This window comes from Vespula pensylvanica, chromosome 1, assembly GCF_014466175.1.
Source record: "Vespula pensylvanica isolate Volc-1 chromosome 1, ASM1446617v1, whole genome shotgun sequence".
Classification (NCBI taxonomy): Eukaryota; Metazoa; Arthropoda; class Insecta; order Hymenoptera; family Vespidae; genus Vespula; species Vespula pensylvanica.
The window spans coordinates 6,090,289-6,114,367 of NC_057685.1; the positions used below are offsets into that span (position 1 = coordinate 6,090,289).

The window sequence follows — 24,079 nt, forward strand, 5'->3', positions numbered from 1 at the left end:
CTCTCTCTCTCTCTCTCTCTCTGTCTCTGTCTCTCTCTTTCTTCGCACTACCCGTCCTTCCCACTCTGTCTTCCTTCGTTATGACCATCCACCAAGAAATACCAAGAATTTCTTGTGGTTTCTTCTCGCTTCTACTAGGAAATCCTACGCGTACTTGTCTATATAAAAACCATTCGTCCGTCACGTTTCAACTTATCTTTAATATAATTTTTCTTGTACCAGAGTACACTTGCCGTTTCGACATTTATAAACTTTCCTATTTGGAGATTGAAGTGGGAAGAAAAAAATACGATGTTAAGATAAGAGAAGTATGCCGTAGAGAATGTGTAGTGAACGAATCGTAGAGTCGGGAGATCAATCGCGAACGACGGCCGAACGTTTTATTTGTCGTAAATTAGATTAGTTTCAAAGTTTACGAAGCGGGATCGGTAGAAAGGCGCAGCTGTAAAGTCTCGGACGAAGCTAGATTAAGAAAGAATCGCTGACGCATTGACTACGTGCGAAGAAACTCTAACGATATAGAAACTATAGGACATTCATAATGAAACTCCTGAAGGATCGAACTTGTATCATAGAATACTGATGAAAAATATTCGTACTCATAGAAATACGTACATGTATACGTTACCCTTCGACTGGTCGTGTCGTTACAATCACCAGCTGGTGACCACCACCAGAGAAAGAATATTCCATGTGGTAGAAAATGGCACGGTGAGTGCGTTAGAACGATCGAGGCCCCGTAGCGACGGTATGGTCCGAGCGAAGGGAGAGACTCCTCCTGCGAAGAAAATGATGCGTGGGTGACAAATCAGTCGATTGAGCCGCGATACCCTCAGTCGTCGGACCGGGCAACAGAGCCGGCTGTTGTAGCGTTGTGGAGGTGGCGTGGTGGAGAAGAGAGAGGAGAGACGAAGGAGAGTGAGAAAGGAAGAGCTGAGCGTACGCGCGAGAGAGGTGGGAGGATGAGGATGAGGAAGGGTGGTCGGGAGACGAAACGAGGAGGAGGTGCTGGAGGAGGATGAGGAGAAGAGGGAGGACAGTGGGATGGCTGGATGGGTAGCATCGGATTCTATCTTCACGTATTGATCAACGCCTCGCCACCCTCTCTCTCTCTACAGGCGTACGATGGGGGTGAAGCCCCGATCGCCATCCCCGCAGCTGCCGGCCGCAGCTACGGCCACTGGACCGACCGCTGGACTTGCTGCTTGCTTGCGCGTGTGCGTAGCCATATAAATGCGCCTCATCTCGGACATTTCTGTCTCTGTAACTGTCCACGCACACATACGTTCTCGCCATCCTCCTCCACCCTTCATTCTCTCTCTCTCTCTCTCTCTCTCTCTCTCTCTCTCTCTCTCTGTCTCTCTCTCTCCTATAGTCGGTGTACTTGTTCACCCGTTAGACCGTGTATGCCTCTATAGCGTTCAAGAATGACCCTCCGCTCTCTCGCTCCCTCGTCTTTTTCATTTTCTCTTTCTAATTCAAGATCGTCAAGGATGGTAAATGCTACAAATCATGACCATGACACTTTCGACTTGAATTTACCAAGAAATTACTTCGAATCTATGTACTTATTATTTCGAAAATATTTCCTAACGAGCTACATTATTCTTCCTGTACTTTCTAAATTTTATTGAAACAAGGAGAATTCGTTTAACACCGTTCAGCCGTTCAATCCTAGTCGAATTGTCTTTCTCGGTGGCGGCGACGCGTAGCTGCGACACCAGGGATAACAAAGTTTTTAACAGGATATTAGTGTGGAAAAAACAAGTGATTTAACAAAGAGAAAGAGAGAATGAGAAAGAGAGAGAGGGTGGAAGTAGGAAGGCGGGGGAGGTGGGATTAACGCGACAGAAGGGTCGACGAGACTGTTATCCAGAATTTTCCGGGCAGACAGAGGAAAATGGCAGTCCGGTAACGGGGTGCGCCGTGAAAGGAAAGTTAAATCCCTTTACAGTTTATACGACAAGCGCGGCTGTTCCCAACTTAGCTGGTTTAGGGTCATAAACTTTACTCGGGCATGCAGAGGAAAGCGCATTTATAACTAACGTAACGCGTCGTCCGTTTAGCTAAATAATTAAAAGATACGAGCGAGAAGTATACCCCTTGTGCGTCTCTCTCTCTCTCTCTCTCTCTCTCTCTTCCTCATGTACCAATCTAAATCCCAACCCTTCGCAGACCTTTTCTCTGCTTGACTACGTCACGCTGTTTTGCTCTCAAAGCCATCTATTCAATCCGTAGAAATAAAAATAAGCAAAAAAGAAAAATCTCCGTTAACAAGCTGGTGTCGAAAAGGGTTCAAATTTCCGCGCCTGTTTCCCAACGTCCGAAATTCACCGAAGAGACAATAAAAAAAAAAAAAAAAGAAAAAAGAAGAAGAAGAAAGGAAGTAGGTACAGGAAAAAGAAGGAAAAGGATAAAAGGCAAAAAAGAACAAGAAAAAAGAAAAAATATACAAAAAGAAGAAAGCTAACAAAAAAGAAAATGGCGAATATATCGTACTCGTGTCATAGAATTGGAAAGGTTCGTATTTTCGGTGTACAATTTCTCGCTATAAATTGGAGGTCCTCTTCTCAGTGGACGTACTACGTTTTCATTCTTTCGGAGAAAATTTCTTTGCAAGCGGGAGGTCCATTGAGGAAAGGTTGGCTCGGATCGAAGCAGAGACCGAAAAACGTCGAAAAGCGGTCGGTTTATACAGAGCAGTAGAGCAGACAATGCACACGAGGCGAGCGACCGGTCGCTATCCGCCTATTTGATGTTAGTACAACAGCGGCGCCGTGTTTGCGTTGAGGCCCATATTGATTGCCACCCCTGTCGCCACCCCCTCGCTGGTGGTACAGCCACACCATATCGTGCGATACCACCCTCTCTCCCGCGTACACCATAGAGAGATAGGCAGATAGATGGATAAAGAGAAGAGGAGAGGAGAGGAGAGGAGTGGAGAGGAGAGGAGAGAGACGGAGACAGAGAGATCGTACTGTACGCGTACTTCCACGTATACCTATATATAGACGAACCTGCCTGTTCCATGCACAGTTTGGCCGGCAGGTATACCAGCAACTAGTTACTACTACGTCAGCCAAGCGATATTAACAGCGACAGCATCGTTGTCAGCCACAGCGCCGCCACTCGGGATTAACATAAAGCTAACGTTGGCCCTCCCTCTTACACTGCGACGCCCTAAACCGACTCATCAGCGCTCTGATGACCCTGCGCTTATCATCCTGCTCTCTGTCTGTCTATCTCTATCTATCTATCTATCTATCTCTCTATCTATCTTGCTCGGTTACGCTTATTTTCATTACAAACTCTCAGATCGACCTTCATCAGCCTTTTAGTTACCTCTCGTAGATCGATCGATATGTGTGTGTATATATATATATATACGCATACACACACATATATATATATATCTACCGAAGAATTCATTTTAATTAAAACGTTATCGAAATAGGGCGTAAAAGTTTAAATGATCGTTCGAAGCAAAAAGAAAGAAGAAACTGTATACGCGTTGAATTCTCGTACGATCGATCGGTTTACGTCGAATACAACAAAGGACGGAGAGAAAGGAAGAAGCGTTGGTTTACTCGGAAGGGCCAATGTCGCATCTCATATCGTAAATGTCCTCCTTTCCAACGAGGAAAAAGAAATGGAGTCAGAATAAAAAAGGAAAAAAGAGAAGAAGAACATTCCCTCCTTAAATTTTCTTTGACGAATTAAGAGAGGATGTAGCGACCGCGAGAGTTCAGCTCGAGACGATGTTTCCCCGCAAGGCGGAGAGGCAAAAATTCGGTTGCGCTAAGGGAACAATAGCAGGAAATAAATTATGCAAGATTACAAAGAAGACAGACGGAGGACGGTGGAAAGAGAACACTTTATATTATCCGGGGCTAGCGGTAGCATAATTACCACCCGGTCCAGACCTCCGTCTCTCCCTTTTTTACCCTCCTTTCTCTCTCTGTCTTTTTGCTTTCCTCTCCGTATAACTCGTAAAAAACAAGAAAAAGAGAAAGAAAGAGAGAAAAGGAAAGAAAATACTCTTTATGAGATGCGAGCTGGTTCCTCCCGGTTAGCTCATTCCCCATACCATGTCATCTTTAGTATGATTTCCCCAACGTAAACATCCTAACTTTGGGTCCAGCACAGGTCTTTCTCCCTTTTTTGAATTTATACGAACACCTCTCGATTCGAATAACGAGGATCGACGAGTGACATTATTAATATGTATATAGTCAATCAGTTAGCACTGATGATCGATGGTAATGTAACGGGAAATGCTTGGAAACTTGCTAGAACAGTTCGAGAGAAATGAATTTCAATATTGAGGGTTAGTTTCAGAGAGCAAGAGAGAGAACGTTCACTTGGCTGGAATATGAGGCGGTACGATGAAGACGGCTTTCTTGTGCCACCAAGGAGAAGGAGAGGGTTGAGGGCTGATGGAAACGCAAGATGTTAATGAGGCCGGAGGGTTAGCATTCCTGGCGGCCTCCAAGACTCCCAAAGATTTCTCTTTTGGTGACGTCAAGATTCTGCTCTTCTACCTAGCTTCGTTCAATCTCGACGTACTCGTTCCTCTTTCCTTCCCTCTGACCGCGATATCCGCTAAATAACATTTATATTTATAAAGGTTCGTTTTATTTCGACGTAAAGAAAAAGATTTGTTTTTAAATGCTCCCATTTTTTTCTTCTTTTGTTCGAAAGATGTCTTGCGCAGGCCAACCCTCGCGAAGCTAAATTATTGTTCCTCGGGGTGGAGCATACCGCGAGGGCGTATCATCGGACAGATATGATATCCTACGTCTACTGGGTTGGTCCATCGGATGAACGAACCAATAACGATCCACTGAAAGCCCCAGTGGAATATCATAACCGAGACGCGCCTCCCTTTCTGTCTCAAAAAGGGAGAATAGGCTTAAGAATATAATATCGTAGAACGAATGCTGCTATATCGAAAATAATTTTTTTCCTTGATCACATTTATCTTTTTACTTTTCCAACGAGAACATATCGAGCGAGAGAAAGCACGAAAAGTCGAAATTAAATCTGTCAGTTTGAGAAAAAAGAGAACAAACGATTTTACCATAGTGAAGAAGAGAGTCTTGCTAGAGAGAAAGAGAGACAACATGTCTGGATTATAATTTTCTGAGAGTTTAGGAAGATTGCAAACGTCAGGTACAGCGAGCCGCTTAAGACGTTTGAGTTGAGATGAGAGAGCGGTTGCGGTGAAAACGAAGAACACGATGCCGAGGGAGATCAGCGAGTTACATCGAGGAAAAGAGAAAGAGAGAGTCGCTGTCACAACCACACCAGCCGTTACTTCTACTCCGGTAAATTCAACGCTCGCGGTAGAATCGGTTGATCCATCCGTTTACCTGACTCCAATCGGTTTTCAACATTTCCGTTGTTCTTAAATACCAACCAAGATCTTTTTACCTTCCTGTTCTCTTTTCTTTCTTTCTTTCTTTTTTTTTTCTTTTTTATTCCAACGCTACAAAAAATAAATTTCATCTAAATACTCTGATAACCTTCCTTATCGAGAGAAAAAACGAAAATGAAGATTGTTTATCGTGTTTGCGAAACGCTTGTCAGACCGTAGTTAAAATAAATCTTGAAAAACGACTAGCAGTTGCAAGGAACGAGTATAACTCAATCCCTATCTAAAAATACATAGGTAAACGCGTAGGTGCTTTCAAAGAGTAGTACAGTTTACGTCGCGTTATCCAAGCGCACCACCACCCTTTGGACGAAGCACCTCCTGTGAAAGGTTGAGAAGGAGAGAAAAGGCTAAATTCCATGTGATGTAGGCGCGTGATGTAGGAGAGGTGAGAGGAGAAGAGAAGTAAAAGAAGAGAATCACGTTGGTTGTGTTGGGGATGGGTGAGGGACGTCGCGAGAGGCATTTCAGGCCACGTTATCTAAACGCGTCGAGTTTTCGTCGGAGGGAAAGGGTGGTTGACGGGAGAGGTTTGCGAGGTAGTAGGAAAGAGGAAGAGGAAGAGAAAGAGATAGAGAAGGAGAAAGAGGAGGAGGAGAAGGAAGAGAAGGAGGAGGAAGAGGGCAAGGAAGGGCGGTCGCGGGTTCCCTGGCATTGCTTAGCCGTTTATTCTTCATAGCAATGCTTTCGAGGGTCCTTGTGGAGGGTGGCTGTGCGAAAAAGGAGAGCGGCTGCTTGCGAGAAAGGAAGAGAAGGAAGCTGAAGAAGAGAGGGAGGTGGGGAGGGGTGAGATCAAGATATAACCACGGAGAGAATTACTTGCAGGCTCCAAGCCGCATTATATCCGCGCTGCTTCGTTGTGTAGGAAGGTCGGTATGAGACGGGTGGAAGAGGGGGAGGAGGAGGAAGAGGAGAAGGAGGAAGAAGAGGGGGAGGGAAGGTTGCGATAGAAGAGAGAGAGAGAGGAGTTGGGGGTTGGAGGTGGTGGTGGCGGACCAAGTGGGAGAGGTATAGTCGAGGAGCGGCTCTTTAATGGCCGGATCTCGGAAATTGTGCGCACATATATCTGCTGGCAGATTTATGAAAGTGCTTTTCTTCTGAAGTGGGGAAAGCTGCTACTGCCGCTCTGCCGTCGCTGCTGTTGCTGCTGTTACTGCCAGTAGCTCGGGGGTGGAGACGCCGGCAATGGAGGAGAAGGTGATGGCGATGCCGCCGCTGCTTCTGGTGGTGGTACATTGGTGCTGGTGCTGGTGCTGATGCTAGTGGTGGTGGTAGTGGTGGTGGTAGTATTGCCGATGGTAGAAGAGGAGGCTGGAACGGAGAGGGGAGTAAATATACGTTCCACCTCAGCCTGGATCTCGAAGCTTCGCTTCTCCTCCTCCAAGCCACCAAACCTCACCTCCAGACTCCCTTCTCTTCTCCTCTTCCTCTCTGTCTGTCTCTCTTTCCCTCTCTCTCGCTCTCGCTCGCTCTCTCTCTCTCTCTCTCTCTCTCTCTCTCTCTCTCTCTCTCTCTATCTCTATCTCTCCTTCTTTCTTTATCGCCCTTCTCCTCCTTTCTCTCTCTCTCTCCCCCTCTTTCTCTGAGCTTTCCTATTGCCTTCCCTCCGACTCTTTCTCCGTCTCCATCTTTACCTTTATCTCCGTCTCCAAGTCTATCTCTCCTTCTTCCTTCTTCCGTCGGAGAACCACCGGCACCACCTCACCCCCTCTTCGTCCTCCTCTATTCCCCAGCATCGGTGTAATTTTCCAGTCGGAGATTTATGCGACATTAAGGTGTGTGTTGTGTACCTTACTACCGCGCCGCCTTTCGCCGCGCTGATTTATCGAAATATTTCTCGAACGATGCGCCCGTTCATTCCCGGATAACCGTCCTACCTTTACTTTCTGCCGAGTTCGCGAAAGCGTCCTCGCCTTCATCCTTCCTCTTCCTCTTCCTCTCCTTTCTACAAACTTATCCCGTCCTCTCTCGCGATCTCTCAATACGAACGATCAAGTACAAAAAAAAAAGATTCTATTGTTTCTTGTCATATAAAAACTTAAAACTCACAGTATGATATTATTTTACTTATCTTCAGCTTACAAAAACGTTGGATTTAAAATATATTCCTTTTCCGATAAAATAAAATCTCACGGGTTTGATATGTTTAAAGCGTAAAAAGTAGAAAGGCGAAGGGGCAAAAGACGTAAAAGTTTCGACGCTATTCGACGGCTCGTGAAGTTCGATCGGCAAAGGAAAAGCCAAAATGTTCGGTTCGGCAGGAGTTTCGCGGTATAAATTTCGCGGAATAAACGCGTACATAGAAATACGAGCAGGTGGCGAGGAGGTATAGCAGGAGGACGAGGAGAGCGAAGAGGAAGAGGAGGAGGAAGAAGAGGAGAAAGAGGATGAGGAGGAGGGCCGTGCGAGTTCTCTCCGCTCTCCCTCCGTCACGTCACTTTCCCTTTTACTCACCCTTTACCTTCCTTTTCAATACCGCCGGCTCCCCATTGGCGATTCGAAGAGGATTAAAATCGCACTCTCGAAAGAGGGAAAAACCGATCGCGAGCTAAACCGATCGCGAAGTGGAAATAAAAATGGCAATCGCGGTTTAATTTTCACGCCGCTCGATTCCTCTTCTCTTCCTCTCTCTCTCTCTCTCTCTCTCTCTCTCTATCTATCTATCTATCTATCTCTTTCTCTTTCATGCTTTTTCGTCTAGCGTAGATCCATGTATTCCTGGATTCCTGTAGTTTCTCTTTCTCTCTTTGCGTTTCTTTTTACACTCGAGACAAATCCGAATCTCTCCGATAAATACGCCGCGGGTATAAAACAAAAACAACTCTTTTAGTTCCTATTTACTATCTCTCTTTTTCTCTTTCACTCTCTCTCTCTCTCTCTTTCTTTTTTTTTTTTTTTGATTACAAGCTTCGTGCGTTTATACGCATATGTTTAATCTACGAATTAATAACGTCAATAATTGCAAGACTTTCCTACGTGAAGTATCCAAAAGAAAAAAGAAAGAGAATAATAAATTTTACACGGTTCTTCGAAGTCGATAATCGAGAATTCTAGCCTATGTCCTTTCGTTTCTATCACCGAGGAACAAAGGGTTAAGCTTCAAAGATGAATTTTCACCAGTAGGGGAGACGCGCTTTACAGACGAGCAACTTAACCATGGCATATTATACGAATTAATTACCGTCCTACCTCTCCTAGCCACTCACCCTCTACTGCCTGTAACGGACATATTATTTATCTTCTCGGATTCTCCCTAACTTTGTCGACCCTTGGAACGATCCAACGTCCTTTCTCTATTCTTTTTCTCAACGTCCATGCGCGACTACTTTGAAATATCCTTTCAAACAAAGTACCATAGATGAGTACCCCTAAGTATCACGAATTTTATATGAAAACCATTGTAAATTACAATTTGCCATATAAAATATGAAAATAAATTTTTGATCGATCGATAACATTGAATATTATCTTATCAAAATTTTCAAGAAATATTCTGCTTAAAGTTATTCGTATATTCAAAAGCATTATCAAGAGACTCTAACAAAAAAGACGTATCATTCCAAAAATAAAAAGAGAGGAAGAGAAGTACTTGAAAACGAACAGTGCTGACCGAAAGTGGCCGGTCTATCTCGCGAGGGTAAATATGACTCTCCCGCGTACGACCCTTACCTGTTTCATCGTCTGATCTCGTATCTGACTCTGGGGGATACTAAGAAAGAGAGAAAAGAAAAAAACCAGAGAGAGAGAGAGAGAGAGAAAGAGAGAAAGAGAAAGAGAAAAAATAAAAAGAGGAGACGAGAGAAGAAGAGAAAGCAGAAAGGATAGGAAAGACATGAGAAACAGAAAGGAGAAGCTGAAATACATCAGAATCGCATCCCCCACCAGAAATGTTTCGTGAGAAGGGGAAGTTCCCCTTCTTGCGTTGGTGAGGAAGAAGGAAATGGAGGAGACAGAGGAGGTTGGTGGAGGAGGACGAAGAGAAAGAGGAGAAAAGGAGGGTAGGTTGTGGCTGAGTCTGAGAGTGAAAGAGAGAAAGCGGGGTGTACTCGGAGCAGCCCCGCCCGTCATATTCCACGATAGCCAATCCCGCGAGGTCTTTTTATTAGATCCATAAATCCATCATATCGAGCACAGCCTGTGGCAGCTTTTCTCTTGGCACTCATTGGTCGAGCTTATGAGTAGATTCATCGAGAAAAGCAAACTCTCTTTCAAACGAATACAGACAAGATATTGTGGTATGGTAGCGGTATTATGTTACATAGATACCTACCATTCGACTGCTTTACTTTGGTTGGTTCTGGCGCATTGCGGACATTTCTTTACTCCGCCTCGTTATTAATATTGCATTTTTCCAGCGGTACGAGAGAGAAAGCGCGATAAAGAAGGAGCGCTCTTAAAAGCGTGCTCGCGGAGGTGCTCGCGATGGTACTCGCGGAGGAGTGGAGTACCATCGGAGGTGGGCTTCGAGTGAGAAATTTTCTTTGGTGGGGATGAAAGTTGCGTGCGCAGCTAGTACCAATACGAGCACGTTTATATACCACTACCAGTACGTACGAGAGTGCAGGGGTAAACCCTGCAGACCACTGTCCACTCTCCTCGACTCTCTCTGTCTCTCTCTCTCTCTCTCTCTATCTCTTTATCTCTCTCTCTCTCTTTCTCTCTCTATCCTCTTCTCTCGCAACCCCCGAAACCTGTCGAAGCATCTTCCGAACTGGCTACAGCGAACGCCGTTGAACGAACGCGACGTTCCGTTGCTCCTTGCCTTGAAATACCTTCGAATACGTTTCGAGAAGATATCATCGATATCGAAAAGGTTTTCGTCGGATTTTAACATTTTAACGTTTGTTCCTCTCTTTCTCTCTTTCTCTCTCTCTCTCTCTCTCTCTCCCTCTCTCTTTCTCTCTCTTTCTCTTTCTCTCTTTCTCTCTCCCTCCCTCTCTCTCGCTTTCTCTTGCTCCTTAATCTCTTTTTCTTTCTTTTATCTTTTCAGTTTGATATGTAAAAATGAAAGATTTTCATTCTTCCAACGATCTTCCTGGCAACATCGATAATTAAAGAAATTCGAAGAAGGTAGATATCTAGCAGCACTTAAGAGAGGTGCTCGTAAAAAGGAAGAAAAAGTTTACTCGTAAACGGTAGAAACATCCGCAAGGCGCATTGTGCCGGACATAACGGATATAAAATAGTATTGGGCGTAGAGTATCCTAGGTATTCTCTCTTTCTCTTTTAACGGAGGGATGGAAAGGAAGTCCAAGGAGGGGTAAAAGAGAGAGAGAGAGAGAGAGAGAGAGAGAGGGAAGAGAGGGTGGAAGGGGCCTGCAAGGAAGACTCGAAGACCATCAGACTCCTTGACGGACGCGAGGATCAATATCCTCCGATACCATACTCCGAAAGCTATATACGAACCCATTTCCACCGCCAATAAAACGCCATACCTACGTGTATTGCGCTATACGGGCGATTCTCTTCCTGGCCTCCTATTGGCCGTAAAACACTGGCCGGCTGAAAGGTTGAATTTTATCGCCGGGAAAGAAATATCGATGTAAAGGCGAGAACTCGTCCCGATGCGGAATACATACGTATGTAGGTAGGTAGCTAGGTAGGGAGGTAAAAAGGTAGGTATCGAGAAAGAACCCTCGCATATCGAATCTCTCGTTACTTGACTTATCATAAAAACGATCGCACCGTATTTTCCCGTTTAATGATAAAGTCTCGTTAAAATACTCATTTTGTTTTATCTCATTTATATATTTTCCATAAAGCTTCTTAATCCGATCGGAAAATCGAAAAAACTTCTTCATCCATAAGATATATCCAAGGATTACGTTCACGCGAATAACGTCGTAACGACTTATACTTGAGAAACGATATAAATAACTTTTACAAGGAACAAAGATAGTAAAATTCTTGAATAATATACCAATGTAATCTCATGAATATAATCCTAGAAATTTGTCATAAACGAATAAAATAAACGAATATTACGAAGACGTTAACGTTAATAAATCAAATCCGATTAGTTGGAAATTTCGAGAAAATAAAGTAAAAAATGCAAAGAGGGAACCAGTTGGATGGCGTAGAGTTTCGAAAAGAAGTATCTACTCGAGAAAGAGAAAACAGGTATGAGAAGGATCACACAACGCATACAGATATATATATATATATATATATATATATATATATATATGTATGTATATATACCCATAGACAGATATCTAGACACGTACACATCAACACCGTATATCTATGCATATACGTATACAAGAAAGAACGAAGCGTTCCTATTGGAAGAACGCAGTTTCCAATCATAACGGCCTGTGATATGCCTCGCTCTATGATATGATATTATCATAACGCGGGCGCGTTTATTATTGGTCAGCTTCACCCTACTCCGCTTCCTTCGTTCCTTCCTTTCTTCCACCCTCCGAGCTACCAGCCGCACTCCGAAGCTCCACGCGTACGTTCCTCGACTGGCAAGGTGGGGCTCGCAGCCCCGCCGACCGCCCTCTTCCCCTTCGCTCGCCCCCCGAATTATGAGGATCAATACGCGAGGAAGCTTGCAAGGGCAGTGCCGACGCTACTCACTCGTCGACCTCCTTCGAGGACGGACCTGTCCCTATGACTCTCTCTTTATCTCTGTCTATCTCTCTATCTCTTCCTCCACCCTCTCTCTCTCTCTCTCTCTCTCTCTCTCTCTAACATTAATATTCCATGATCGTCTACTCTTCTTAATCTGTTTTACAATACGATGTATTATTTGTCTCTTTTATTATTGCATCTCTGCCGTATATCTACATCGATTTATCTGATAATATTCGACAAATTTATTCAAAATAAATTTAGTGAAAATGTTCAAGATATCAATCCAAAATGATCACGTGTATTTATCAACGTCATACATCTTGTATGATTCGAGACGATTGAAACTGACTTTTTGTCTATTTTTCGTATTTTATTTTTCCTTTTTTTAGATATATCTATCCCATCGTCGTGTAATAACGATCGAATTCGGATCGATCGAATTCGGAGTTGGCAGTAGAAACTTACATAGCACGCCTTGCATGCATTCCCTTGAAGTACCTTTCGAAAGAAAGTTTCGAAACGAGCGCTCTTATCCCAGAGATATTCCAAGTATCAACTGGTGGAAAACGCGTGAAACGCGATCGCTGAGTGAGGTGGTACGAAAGAGAGAAAGAGAGAAAGAGAGAAAGAGAAAAAGAGAGAAAGAGAGATAGAGGCAAATTCGAGAGGGTTTGGAAGAGGAGACATAGGTTTGGTCTCTCATATATGTGTGCATAGCATTATAACGGAACAATCGATATACGCTGTCAGCGGCATACAACTCGAGCAGCCAGCTCTCGCACTGCTGTGTTGCACGAACTAAGCCAACCATCCTCTTTCCCTCTCCCACCCTCACCCTCATCCTCACCCTCTCTCTCTCTCTTCGTCCCTCGGCAGTACCGTTCAACGACCGCAAACTACCTAGTCCTCCAAAGTCCACGTTTCACTTTGCATAACCTACGAGGCAACCGCAACCTCAAAACCATTTTCCCACCCCGTCTATGCTCGCCGCCCGGCATCGATGATATTTTCTTCTCTACGAATCGTAATTACTCGAGAAGGATTTCCGTTCGGCTCTAATCCGAAGTAAATACGATCGGAAGAATATTCAAGATCGAATTTCACTCATCCGAGAAGTAGATATCTATTGCGAAAAGATCTTGAAGCTTCCTCGAATCCAAAGTGAGAATGAAGGGGATGAAAAAAGAGGAGAAGTAGAAAGGAAAGAAGAATTAGAAAGAAGAGAAAGATGAAGAAGAAGCACGCAGGTGTCGCCAAAAGAGAGACGTCCAAGAAGGGTAGCGGTCCAGAACGTTGGCAGCAATTATGTTCGTCGAACGAAGGGAGAGAAGAAGAGACGGATGAAAAGCCCTCTGAGAACAGAAAAAAAAGAGGAAGGAAAACGAAGAAAAAAAGAGAGAAGTAGAAGAAGAAGAAAAAGAAAAAGAAGAAGAAGAAGATGACGAAGAAGAGAAGAGAAAAGGGAGTGAATTTTTTATCGGTAAAAACTCCATTAGAGAGAGAGAACACAGCGTCAGTGTTTGTTATTGGTCATCCTCGGCGAAGGTGGAGGAAGGAAAGAAGGAAGGAAGGAAGGAAGGAAGGAAGGAAGGAAGGAAGGAAGGAAGGAAGGAACGAACGAACGAAGGGAGGGAGTTGTCCGGCGCAGAGATATCCATTGATCCGAAGGACGGTAGATCTCCCCTTTCCCTTTGCCCGTCTCTATCTTCTTCTTTCTCGAAATAGAAAGAAAGAAAGAGGGAGGACGAAAAATATCTTGTGTATGTGTGTATATGGCTATGTGTGTGTGGGCATGAGAGAAATAGAGAGAAAGATGGACGGGTAGATAAGTAAAAAAGAACGACGGGGGTGAGGCTAAAAGAAAAAAAGAAGGGGCAGAAAAAAAAGAAATAAAGAAAGAGAAATACGGAGAAAAAGAGAGAGAGAGGTAGAGAGAGAGGTAGACTATAATCCCTTCCAGAGTGTCCAGAGTACGAACGTACGCAGGCATCTACAATGTTCCTTTCCTGCGGGTGGTATCAAAGAAATCAATTATCCAGCAATACATACACGTTGGGCAGTCCACCTCCGATACTCACCCGTCCCTTCTTTCCCTCCCCCTCACCACTCACCCCTCACCCCTCCACGCCACTTCTTTCCTTTTCGAACCCCTCCAAGCAGACCTTCCTATCTCCTTTCCTCTCCCACTTTCTCACTCTTCCTCTTTCTCTCTCTTTCTCTTTCTCTCTTTCCCTCTCTCTCTCTCTCTCTCTCTCTCTCTCTCTCTCTCTCTCTTTCTCTTCCTCTTCCACATACCACCCACATCCCCTTTTCTCCGCGACTCACATATTTATTTTATACTGCCCGCAGCTTATACGAGGAGCTTTCTAGAAGCCGTACTGAAATCCAAGTTCCACGACGCTTTTCCCTCCCCTAGAAAACTCCGCCTTTTTCTTTGCCTCGACGCGACGTGGCCCATGCTCAATCGATATTGGATGTCACTTCGCGATATACCTCTACACGTTTATAATCCTCCCTCCCCCTACCCTCTTACTCCACCTATCCACCCACTTCCTCTAACCCACGAACACAAGCTGGGACTTGTACACTCCAACTCTAACGTTCCTTTCCGCTCACCATACGATTTATCTATGTATGTATGTATATATATATATATGTATGTATGTATGTATGTATGTATGTATGTATATCCCGCGTGTTTCCGCGAAACGGACGATCGTAATTATCGGCGTTGATCGTATGGAACGGATACGAACGAACGAATAAGCGAGATATATACGTGCGTACGTGCGTACTGCGTCTGCTGCGTCCTCGCATTTACGTATAACGTATATATATATATATATATATATATATATATATACGTTGTACATACATAAATATATAGGATACGTCGATTGCCGTTAAGGGTATCGCTTACCCTTAACGGAAAGGCTTCCCTTTGCCGTGCAAAGACACCTACGTCTCTCGATGTTGCTCGGTGTCGAATGAATGCCGGCCGAGAAGCGTTAAACTACTTTGAGTAGATCGCTTCTTCCAGGAAAAAAAAAAAAAAAAAAAAAAAAAGAGGGATAAGAAATACCATCCATCGATCGCGTACGTGATCACGAATAGAAAACGAAATTATCCTTTGGAAAAAGGGTTCTATCTAAAAAATATCCAACGAAACAGATCTTCTTTATCGGGAAAAGTAATAATTCGAAATAAAAATGCGGATAAAGACGATGATTATCGGTAGCTGTTAAAACATACGATAAAGAACGTGAAGGAAAGAGAAAGAGAAAGAGAACGAGAAAAAAAGAGAAAGAGAGAGAGAGAGAGAGAGAGAAAGAAAGAAAAAAAGAGAAAGAATGTTAGCGAATACAAACGAATGGCGGTCCATGTCCGGTAACGCTATAGAGGTCCGTTTATCAACGCTGCATCTCGCTTCCAATCACTCGGACGATATAACGGTATTAATCTAAACTAAAAACAGTCCGTCAGAGTAACGTCGCTTCCGGGATACACGGGCTTCGAATCGAATGGATTGCAAACGGACGGATAGGCAACGCTGGAATCGAACGAGAGAAGACAATGCCCAGCGAACACCAAAGAGAGAAAAAGAGAGAGATAGAGAAATGAAACGAGAGAAACGATGGGAGCAAAAGAGAGTGAGAGTGAGCGAGAGAGCAACAGGGAGAAAGAGAGAATAGGAAATAATAAAAAAGAAACGAAGAGAAAAAATGGAAAGAGAAAGAGAAAGAGGAATAGCCTCGACTGGACAGCACGTGGACGACTGGACTACCTACTTTTATATCGCTCGGGAAATAATGGGATTCCCATCATGAAGTGGATTTCCCTCGGGAGCCAGTGGACATCGATGCACGCGTCAAGAGATCCTACGCCATCCGACGCCCGTATCCTATCGCTCTTTCTCTCTTTCTCTCTTCTACACCTTCCCCCGCATCGACGTCCATCCTCCCTCCCTCCCACTCCCCCCTCCTCCTCTACCTCACGCCCCAGCCCTTCTCGAGGGCTCCTCGATCGTCTCTCGTTCACCTGTCCGTCCGTCCACGACGTCTCTTCGTCTTTCTCTTTCTTCTCTATCTCTTTTTCTCTGTCTCTGTCTCTGTCTTTAGCTTTGACTTTAGCTTTGTCTTTATCTTTGCTTTGTCTCTGTCTCGCTCGCTTGATCTCTCTCTCTCTCTCTCTCTCTTTCTCTCTGTCTATATATATGTGTGTGTGCGTATGTGTATATCTATATCTTTTTATATTTCGTACTATCTTTCGACGGCTTTCAAATCGAAAATGTTATTGTCCCTATTCCTTCATCTGAAAAAATCTATTCGGGAGATCGCTTATAATCGCTTTCTATTTTTCGACTTAAATCTATGACATTAACGTATTTTGTTTTTTGTTTTTCTCATCAGCGGGAACGTTCCAATCGTTCAAAATGGACGCGATCGTATAAGCAAGACGTTGGGGTTAAGAAATTTTCCATATTTCGATACAAACCTTTATGCCGAAGAAAAATTCATTGGTCTGGTTTAATAATCTATGCATCCTCGCTCTTACTCGATCGAATATATTTGATATATTCAACTTTTGCCTTAGAAAACACATTTTAAAACGACGAGCTTCTCTAATAGACACGTTGCAAAGGTCCGCGCGCGCTTCACTAATTCCGTTGGAGTATAATATACTAGTAATGCCATCTGTTAATACGTTTACAAAATTCAACTATTATTGTTGGATAAGAAGTATTTTTTTTACCTTAAAAATCATACGGAAGAATGCGGCAAGATCTTCGATCTTAATCCGAGTACCGTTAGATGGCTCCATCGTCGAATTTCTTGTGTAGTGTTACAAATTACACTTGCAAAAAACGTTTATTTTTATATAAAAATATGAGGACACTCGACACTTGATTTGATTTTTAACAACCGATTCAATCATCGTAATAACGAATAGAATTAATTAAAAAAATAATTGCAAAGGAATACTCGTATGTGAATTCAGTTGAATTATTTTTTAAGGTTAATTCGATATCACGTATACGTAGCTGAAAAAAGAATATTGCATTTTTAATATAGTTAGAAAAAGATTTCAAGGATAAATTATAATGTCAACGCTCATAAAAATATTCAGTAATAGTTTAGTTTCTCGTACACTTTTAAAACACAAGTAAGTGATATATTATCATATCTTTTTTAATTTAATATCACATATAAGAGGTTATGTATAATGTTTCTTTAAAATACAATTAAATAAAATGTTCTATAAATTCACAGTTTGGATATTGTAAAAGTACCGGTACGAGAAAAACAAATTCAAATACCTAAGAAACGTCATCCAAGCTGGCTCCCGAAACAAAACCGTGTTGTGAGTTAGATTCTATTAATACTATTTACTCTTTAAACTTACATCGCCTTAAAACTTATATAATATACACATGTCCGCCTTATACTTGATACAATTGTTTTGTTTCTTTTTTACGATAGTTGCATAATGAACATATTACTACAGAAAATAATGAGTTTGTTAAAGAATTTATACAATCCAAATATGATTCTCCGCTTAATATAAAACCAATTGAACCAATCACAAGTTGGAAAAAGGGGCTCAGGAGAACAGGTTTAATAGCCAAAAAAATAGGTATTTATCCAATATGGTTACAAAATGGGAAAAAAGTTAACTCAACGTTATTGCAGGTGATTGCTCATTAATAAAAATAAGTTATTTATGGTATAAAAAAAATGTTTAAACAATTAATATTTTACAGATCATTGATAATCAAGTAATAAAGTATATAGCACCAGAAGATTTTTTCCCAGTAAAATCCAAACGAACTATAATCAAAAACAGACTTGGATCTCTTGTAGTAGGAGCAGAAAGTTCGGACCCACAATTGGTATTAATTTAAAACGAATTTATCTCTCTACTTCATGACAATGATACAATTAATAACATATGAATATTTTCCTTTCATAGTTTAGAAAAGAATATTGCAAGTTATTCGAAAATTCTGGAGTCATGCCGAAACGTATAATAATGAGATTTATGGTTTCGCCGGAAGCTGCGCTACAACCCGGTACACCTTTATATGCGTCTCATTTTAAGCCAGGCGAGATTATTGATATACGTGCAAAAACGTAAACTATTACTCATTTTTATATATTAATCAATGATAAAACGTGCGTTATACTACTGAACAATATATCATTAGGATAGACCGTGGTTTTCAAGGAGTCATGAAAAGATGGGGTTTCAAAGGAATGCCTGCTTCTCATGGTGTAACTAAAACTCATAGAAGACCAGGGAATATTGGTTGTGGTGGAAAAATGGCTCGTGTAATGCCAGGTACTAAACTACCTGGTCACATGGGTAATCGGTGGCGCACAATTAGAGGCTATAGGGTAAGATTAAACAAAAACATATACAATTATATGTATATACATTATTCATTACTTCTTGTGATATTTCTGAAGGAAACAATATTAATGTCATATAATGTTGCTTTTCAGATTTTACGAGTAAATACAAAATATAATGTAATTTGGGTAATGGGTCACAACATACCTGGAGAAACAAATACTTTTTGTTATTTATACGATACGATTCTACCCACTAGAAAGTCAAAAATTCCGCCATATTTCCCAACTTATTTACCCGATTTTAACAAAAAACCAATACCAGAGGATTTATATGCAGATGATGTACATCCATTCAAAGCACCCACAATTCAATTTAGCGAAGAATCATAAATGTATTATAAAGTAATCAAATAAAGATATATAATGTCAAAATAAATTCTTGTTAACTACTAAATCTTTTATGCTACGCATTAGCATTCATCGAGATATGTTGTATAAAATAGTACAGTTTATTAACTCGACAACGTCAAACTTGAGGCGAAACGCCAGACTGAGGGTTAGAGTTATGCCGGATTCACGCTATACTTTTATTGGTTGCTAACTCCTTACAGAAATGTCCACAATGATTAATTATGCTAGTAAAGAGTAGTCAATCGATTCATTTATTTAGTAATCAATATCATTATAAATTTAACATGCCTAAAATATACACGAATTGTTTTATAAATGTAACATCGCTAAGCAAGACTCATCCTGAGTTTGAGTGAAGAGCAACATGATTAAGCAATAAAAAGGTCTCCTCTCTGCGCCTCCATTTGAGAGAGCAACTAATCAATTTACTAGAATAATTTACTCGCACATCGTATTGCTAGCTGCGTCCGGCTAAGACTCGCTCCGCCAATACTTTTATTATGCATAATAAAGAAAGGTAACATACATATAAGAAGAATTGGAAGGATAGAACATAAGAACACAGTCGATGCTTGCTTCGTAACAGTTCGTCAGCTCTATAATTCTTCCATTTTTAATTCTCTGTAGCCAGGAAAGTCAGCACATTGCTTTGTCTCTTTGAATCAGCAAGAAGTATGACCCTTGGTTCAAATAGTGGCACGATAAATAATACCACGAGTTGTCAGTGGAGCAGAAGAAAATATAGGATTAGGAAAGGGAAAGCAGATTTGCTCCACCTCGGAATTTGTCGGGGGACGGCACGATCGGATGAAAAAGAAAGGAGGCTCTCTCAGAATTTAAAACCTTCACTCGGAATACTCATTGTCTGATCAAATTCAAATGTCCCATCTCCGGCCTGTGCTGGCAAATTTGTCTCGTCAGCCTACGCAATCGAAACGGAATCGATTAATTACATACAGAAGAATAAAGTTCACACGATCGTTGGTCGTAAAAGAATATTTAACTATATCGTTCCTTACCTCTCCTGAAAAGTATTGCTCGATAATATCATAAGCTAACTTATAAATGTCTATATTCTCGTGATTTTGCAGCTGTTCGATTTTGTCCAAGCCTGAAAGCAAAAACGTATATTTTCATAAGTTTTATACGATCAGGTAAGATACATATCGTAAGGACGACACAAACCTGAACATTCCTCTATCATATTAGCCAAATATTCGACCTGTGAACCTGCAACTTTGAGCATGTTATGTATACCATCAAGTACAACTTGTATAACTTGTGTATCTTTGCACGAAAGAAGATCGCAAAAAGGTCCAATAACTCCTTCTTGAATGAGCCGTGCAACTTGATCACTATTGCCACTTATTGTTAAATTACTGATTGCCCATGCCGCTTCTTTTTGTGTTTGGAATTCTCCCTAAAATTTTTATCAAGATTTAAATACTTGTACACGTCAAATTAGAAATCAAAATAGAAAAGGAAATGTTTATACCTTCGCCAAGTTACGAATAATAAGTGGCAATAATCCAGCATCTATCACGGCTTGCACTTGTGTTTGATTACCAGCAGTAATGTTAGAAAGGAACCAAATAGCTTCTTTACAAATCTTCTCTTTTGGATGAGTTAATAGATTTGGAAAATGTGAAAGAGCATCGCAATTCAAAACAACTTGTGTTTGTTCATCTGAGCCAGTTACAATGTTTCCAACTGCACGTAAAGCTGCTGTCAATAATTTAACTTCTTTGTGCGATAGGAGAGGAATAAGACGTGGTACAACACCACTATCTATTACCATCTGAATTTGTTCATTACCACCATCAGTAAGATAGCTTAATGCCCAAACTGTGTCAATAAGAACCTAAAGCACGAATTATACAATTTTAATTAAATTATAATTATAATTATAATGTAAATAAAATTATATCTTATTATTACATATGCCTTTATATTTAATCTTCATTATTTGTAGCTGATTTACTAACATTAATATCTGTATGATGGATGAGTATATTAAGTGCAGGTAATATATCCTTTATCGTTTGAATAGGTGGAGGAGGCTCTTTATTTCTACATAAGTTGACGATCACCCATGTGACATTACGTAAAAAAGGGAGAGGAATATCTGGTTTGATAAACCTTAACAGTGGCTGTACAACACCAAGATTAATAACATAGTCTCTAGGTATTGGACCATCTCCAATAATATTTCCTGAGAACAATGTTTCATTGCTTATCATTTGAAAAGACGATAAATTTTCTAGAACGAATACTCACCTAAAGCCCAGACAGCTTGTTCACAAACATTTTGCTGACTCGAAAGTAACAAATGTAGGAAAAGTGGAACAGCACCAGCTGCAACTACAGCTTGTGTTTGAGCGGATGTTCCACTAGCAATATTCGTAAGAGCCCATGCTGCTTCGAACTGTAGAGATGGACTATAGGAGAAAGTAAATGCTTAAGTATAAATAAAATAATAACCCAAAACAAGATGACACATTTGAATTATATTGCTATACCAATTGTGCTGTTCAAGACAACGAACTAAAATGGGTAAGATACCACTTTGAATTAATGGATCAATAGGTGGATTGCGATCTGAAGACAGTAACTTTCTTGCCGACTGAACAGCTTGTAATTGTTCCGCAGCATCTGAACTTTCCGCTTTCAGTACTAATTCCTTTAAATCGATTTTTGACAAATTCTTCTCAGTATCATCTTCATCTAATAACATCATAGATAATTGTTGTTTTATTCAAGTAAATATCATGAAAATTATATATGAAAAGATATATAATAAAGCTTATTGTAATAAAGCTTTCAATATTTTGAATTGACAATTCTAAGTTACCGGTGGAATCTGCAATAGGCACATTTCTTCTCTTTTGTAAAGTTTCCTCACGCTTGTTTTTACGTAATTCTATTGTTACTTCATTTCGTCTTCTTCGCATCTCCTGTTGACACGAATATAACAAAATATCCATAAAAATAAAAATAATTCCTTCATATGAAAGATGTCTTCCATACGAAGATATGAAAGAATATATCAATACAAATCATAAACAAAATTATACATATCTGATTTCATGATTAATACAGCTATTTATAAAATTGTTGTTCCCGCGTGAAAAGAAAAGGAAGAACTTTTATAAGAATAAAATGTTTCCAAAGATAATGCGAATATTATATTATCAGCAGTAATAAACGTGATCGTTGGACGCATAAACAATATTAAATAATTTCATTTGAAAGTCCTCTAACTCTCCAAATTGCGTCATCTTCCCACATAAATAACGAGGTGACTTTTCCTCGATTCGATGATATTATAAATTTTAGAATATTTTAAAACGAAATAACGTATAAAAATATTCCGAAATTGCGTTTGTTTTGAAGCTTGTTAGAAAAGCACACAAGTATGACGATATTTGACCGTTTATCGTTGCTCAGAAATAGTATGTTTTGGATCTAATCGCAAAGTACGACAGTTTGACTCATTCGTAGAATTGATATAGAATCGAAGAAAATGTGGTGCGCTGGAATTCATACCACACGGGACCACTAAACGTAATCTAAATGTCCTGTCATGAAACACGAAAAGCATGGCGACGATGACTCTATAATATCTGTTGTTAAGACAAATGATCTTCATATATCGTAGAGATTGGAAAATACTTACTTCTTGGTCCTTGCCTTTGTTCTTAAAAACCATCATTCGGTTCTTGTTTAGCATTTCGGCCGCCATTTTTCCAATAACCAATCTTTGTAATCGCGTAGATTGATGAATGCCGGTTACACCAGAGCCGTGCGAACCGCAAAAATCTTGTATCCGTGGAAGCGTTAAATGATTTATTTCGACAACTGCATTCCGTCACACAATACCTTTATTATACGTCAGTATGCAATATCATGCATAACACTCCCTCTTGTTAGACCGCCACACGGTACTCTTGTCGCACGGTCACGTTTTTCAACACGAACGCAAACGTTCGACCGTTCCGAAAAGAACGACGGGAACTCGTGAAAGATGGCGTTTCAATTCAGAGAAATTCGAAGAAACCTAGAATATATTTCGCCTTTTCGACTCTTTTGAATATACTATTTTCAATGATATCAATTTATAGAATTAAAAGAATTAACCAATCCGATTATTCATAAAGAAAGCGCCAATTTTAGATATACTGCTCGATCTTCTATTGGTTGTGAATTGACTTATATCTTTCATGTATATCGAGACAACCAATCAAAATCAATGCTATTTATCTTTCTACTAATGACGAATTAGTATTATACATTCTTTTGTACGTAGTAGCGAAGATGTAAATCAACATTTAAAATTTCCTACGCATTGATTGGCTCCTCGACAATAGCTTATAGAGGCTCATGAAATATAAAGAAATTTACATATAATCCACGCAAATTCGAAACTTGCCGACTCATGGATAACGCCATTGTTACGTGCTTCAAAGACAGTGGTGTACTAACTATTAGTCGTGAAATAGAGTCAAAATGATTGGCTGCCCTGACATTTACATGTCTCATACGCATAACAATAATAACATTTCTAAGTAATCAATTGTTCCGTACTTCTACGTCAAAACAAAATATTACTAACCTTACATTCACTAAATAATTACGAAAATTGAAGAATACACCACCGTTCTAAGGTATACAACGCAATTATATACATACACATATCGAAGAAATAAATATGAAATAAGTATATATTTTTATAAAAGTCATATCGATAAAATAAATTTTTTAAATATGTATTCATATATTTATTTCTTTAAAATGATTCGAACTTTTTACTTTTATTCCTTCAAATTTTTTCATTTAATTTTCAATTTCACTGTCGATCGTATTTTCAATCGTTATCTCGTCAAATTTATTTTTACGTCACGCGAGGAATATAAAACAAAAATTAATAAAAATAGAAAAAATTAATTATTTATTGTAGAAAAAATTATTTCGTCTTATACACACACACACACACACACACACACACACACACACACACACACACACACACACACACACACGCACGCACGCACGCACGCATATATATATATATATATCTACACGGAATCGCGAGTAACAGACGTCGTTTACTTCCGTTTTAAAGGAATTGTCACTCAAACAGAAATTCTTTTCTTAACAGTTGTTCCTCATCATTTCAGGATAGGCCGTCGTGCGTAAAAACACAAACACCTCTCATCTTCCTACCGGTCGCTCTTTATTATTTTAGACGAACCCCTTACGACCCACCATCTGCATGCATACCCACGTCATTTCAACTTTT

General features: G+C 40.6%; 3 protein-coding genes across 3 annotated transcripts in view; 1 reads left to right on the plus strand and 2 right to left on the minus strand.

Moving 5' to 3' along the window:
- LOC122637646 overlaps positions 1 to 16,868 on the minus strand; it is an 89,687-nt gene extending 72,819 nt beyond the window's left edge. Inside the window, exons 1-2 of the mRNA XM_043829921.1 lie at positions 16,769 to 16,868; positions 616 to 778 (exon numbers count right to left, since the gene is read on the minus strand). Of these exons, the coding sequence (XP_043685856.1) occupies positions 616 to 778; positions 16,769 to 16,837 (232 nt within the window). The 5' untranslated portion in view covers positions 16,838 to 16,868. The remainder of the gene's footprint in view (positions 1 to 615; positions 779 to 16,768) is intronic.
- LOC122637640 (39S ribosomal protein L3, mitochondrial) lies at positions 16,829 to 18,805 on the plus strand. The gene is made up of 8 exons (XM_043829908.1): positions 16,829 to 16,952; positions 17,032 to 17,179; positions 17,287 to 17,377; positions 17,497 to 17,706; positions 17,778 to 17,906; positions 17,987 to 18,147; positions 18,222 to 18,411; positions 18,520 to 18,805. The coding sequence occupies exons 2-8, from the start codon at positions 17,118 to 17,120 to the stop codon at positions 18,757 to 18,759; spliced, it is 1,083 nt and encodes a 360-aa protein (XP_043685843.1). The 5' UTR covers positions 16,829 to 16,952; positions 17,032 to 17,117; the 3' UTR covers positions 18,760 to 18,805.
- LOC122637634 (importin subunit alpha-3) lies at positions 18,433 to 22,866 on the minus strand. The gene is made up of 9 exons (XM_043829894.1): positions 22,457 to 22,866; positions 21,632 to 21,734; positions 21,300 to 21,504; positions 21,058 to 21,218; positions 20,766 to 20,992; positions 20,276 to 20,641; positions 19,966 to 20,200; positions 19,800 to 19,891; positions 18,433 to 19,702 (listed from the first exon to the last, which is right to left on the minus strand). The coding sequence occupies exons 1-9, from the start codon at positions 22,520 to 22,522 to the stop codon at positions 19,610 to 19,612; spliced, it is 1,548 nt and encodes a 515-aa protein (XP_043685829.1). The 5' UTR covers positions 22,523 to 22,866; the 3' UTR covers positions 18,433 to 19,609.
- Between the last annotated feature and the right edge of the window lie 1,213 nt (positions 22,867 to 24,079).

Excerpts from the sequence above, each read along its gene's own strand:
- LOC122637640 (XM_043829908.1), top strand. The coding sequence starts at position 17,118 with ATGTCAACGCTCATAAAAATATTCAGTAATAGTTTAGTTTCTCGTACA. Across the intron at positions 18,148-18,221 it reads ATTGATATACGTGCAAAAAC|GATAGACCGTGGTTTTCAAG; the intron begins GTAAACTATTAC and ends ATATATCATTAG. Across the intron at positions 18,412-18,519 it reads GCACAATTAGAGGCTATAGG|ATTTTACGAGTAAATACAAA; the intron begins GTAAGATTAAAC and ends GTTGCTTTTCAG.
- LOC122637634 (XM_043829894.1), bottom strand. The coding sequence starts at position 22,522 with ATGGCGGCCGAAATGCTAAACAAGAACCGAATGATGGTTTTTAAGAAC. Across the intron at positions 21,735-22,456 it reads ACAAAGGCAAGGACCAAGAA|GAGATGCGAAGAAGACGAAA; the intron begins GTAAGTATTTTC and ends TCGTGTCAACAG. Across the intron at positions 21,505-21,631 it reads GCCTATTGCAGATTCCACCG|ATGAAGATGATACTGAGAAG; the intron begins GTAACTTAGAAT and ends TGATGTTATTAG.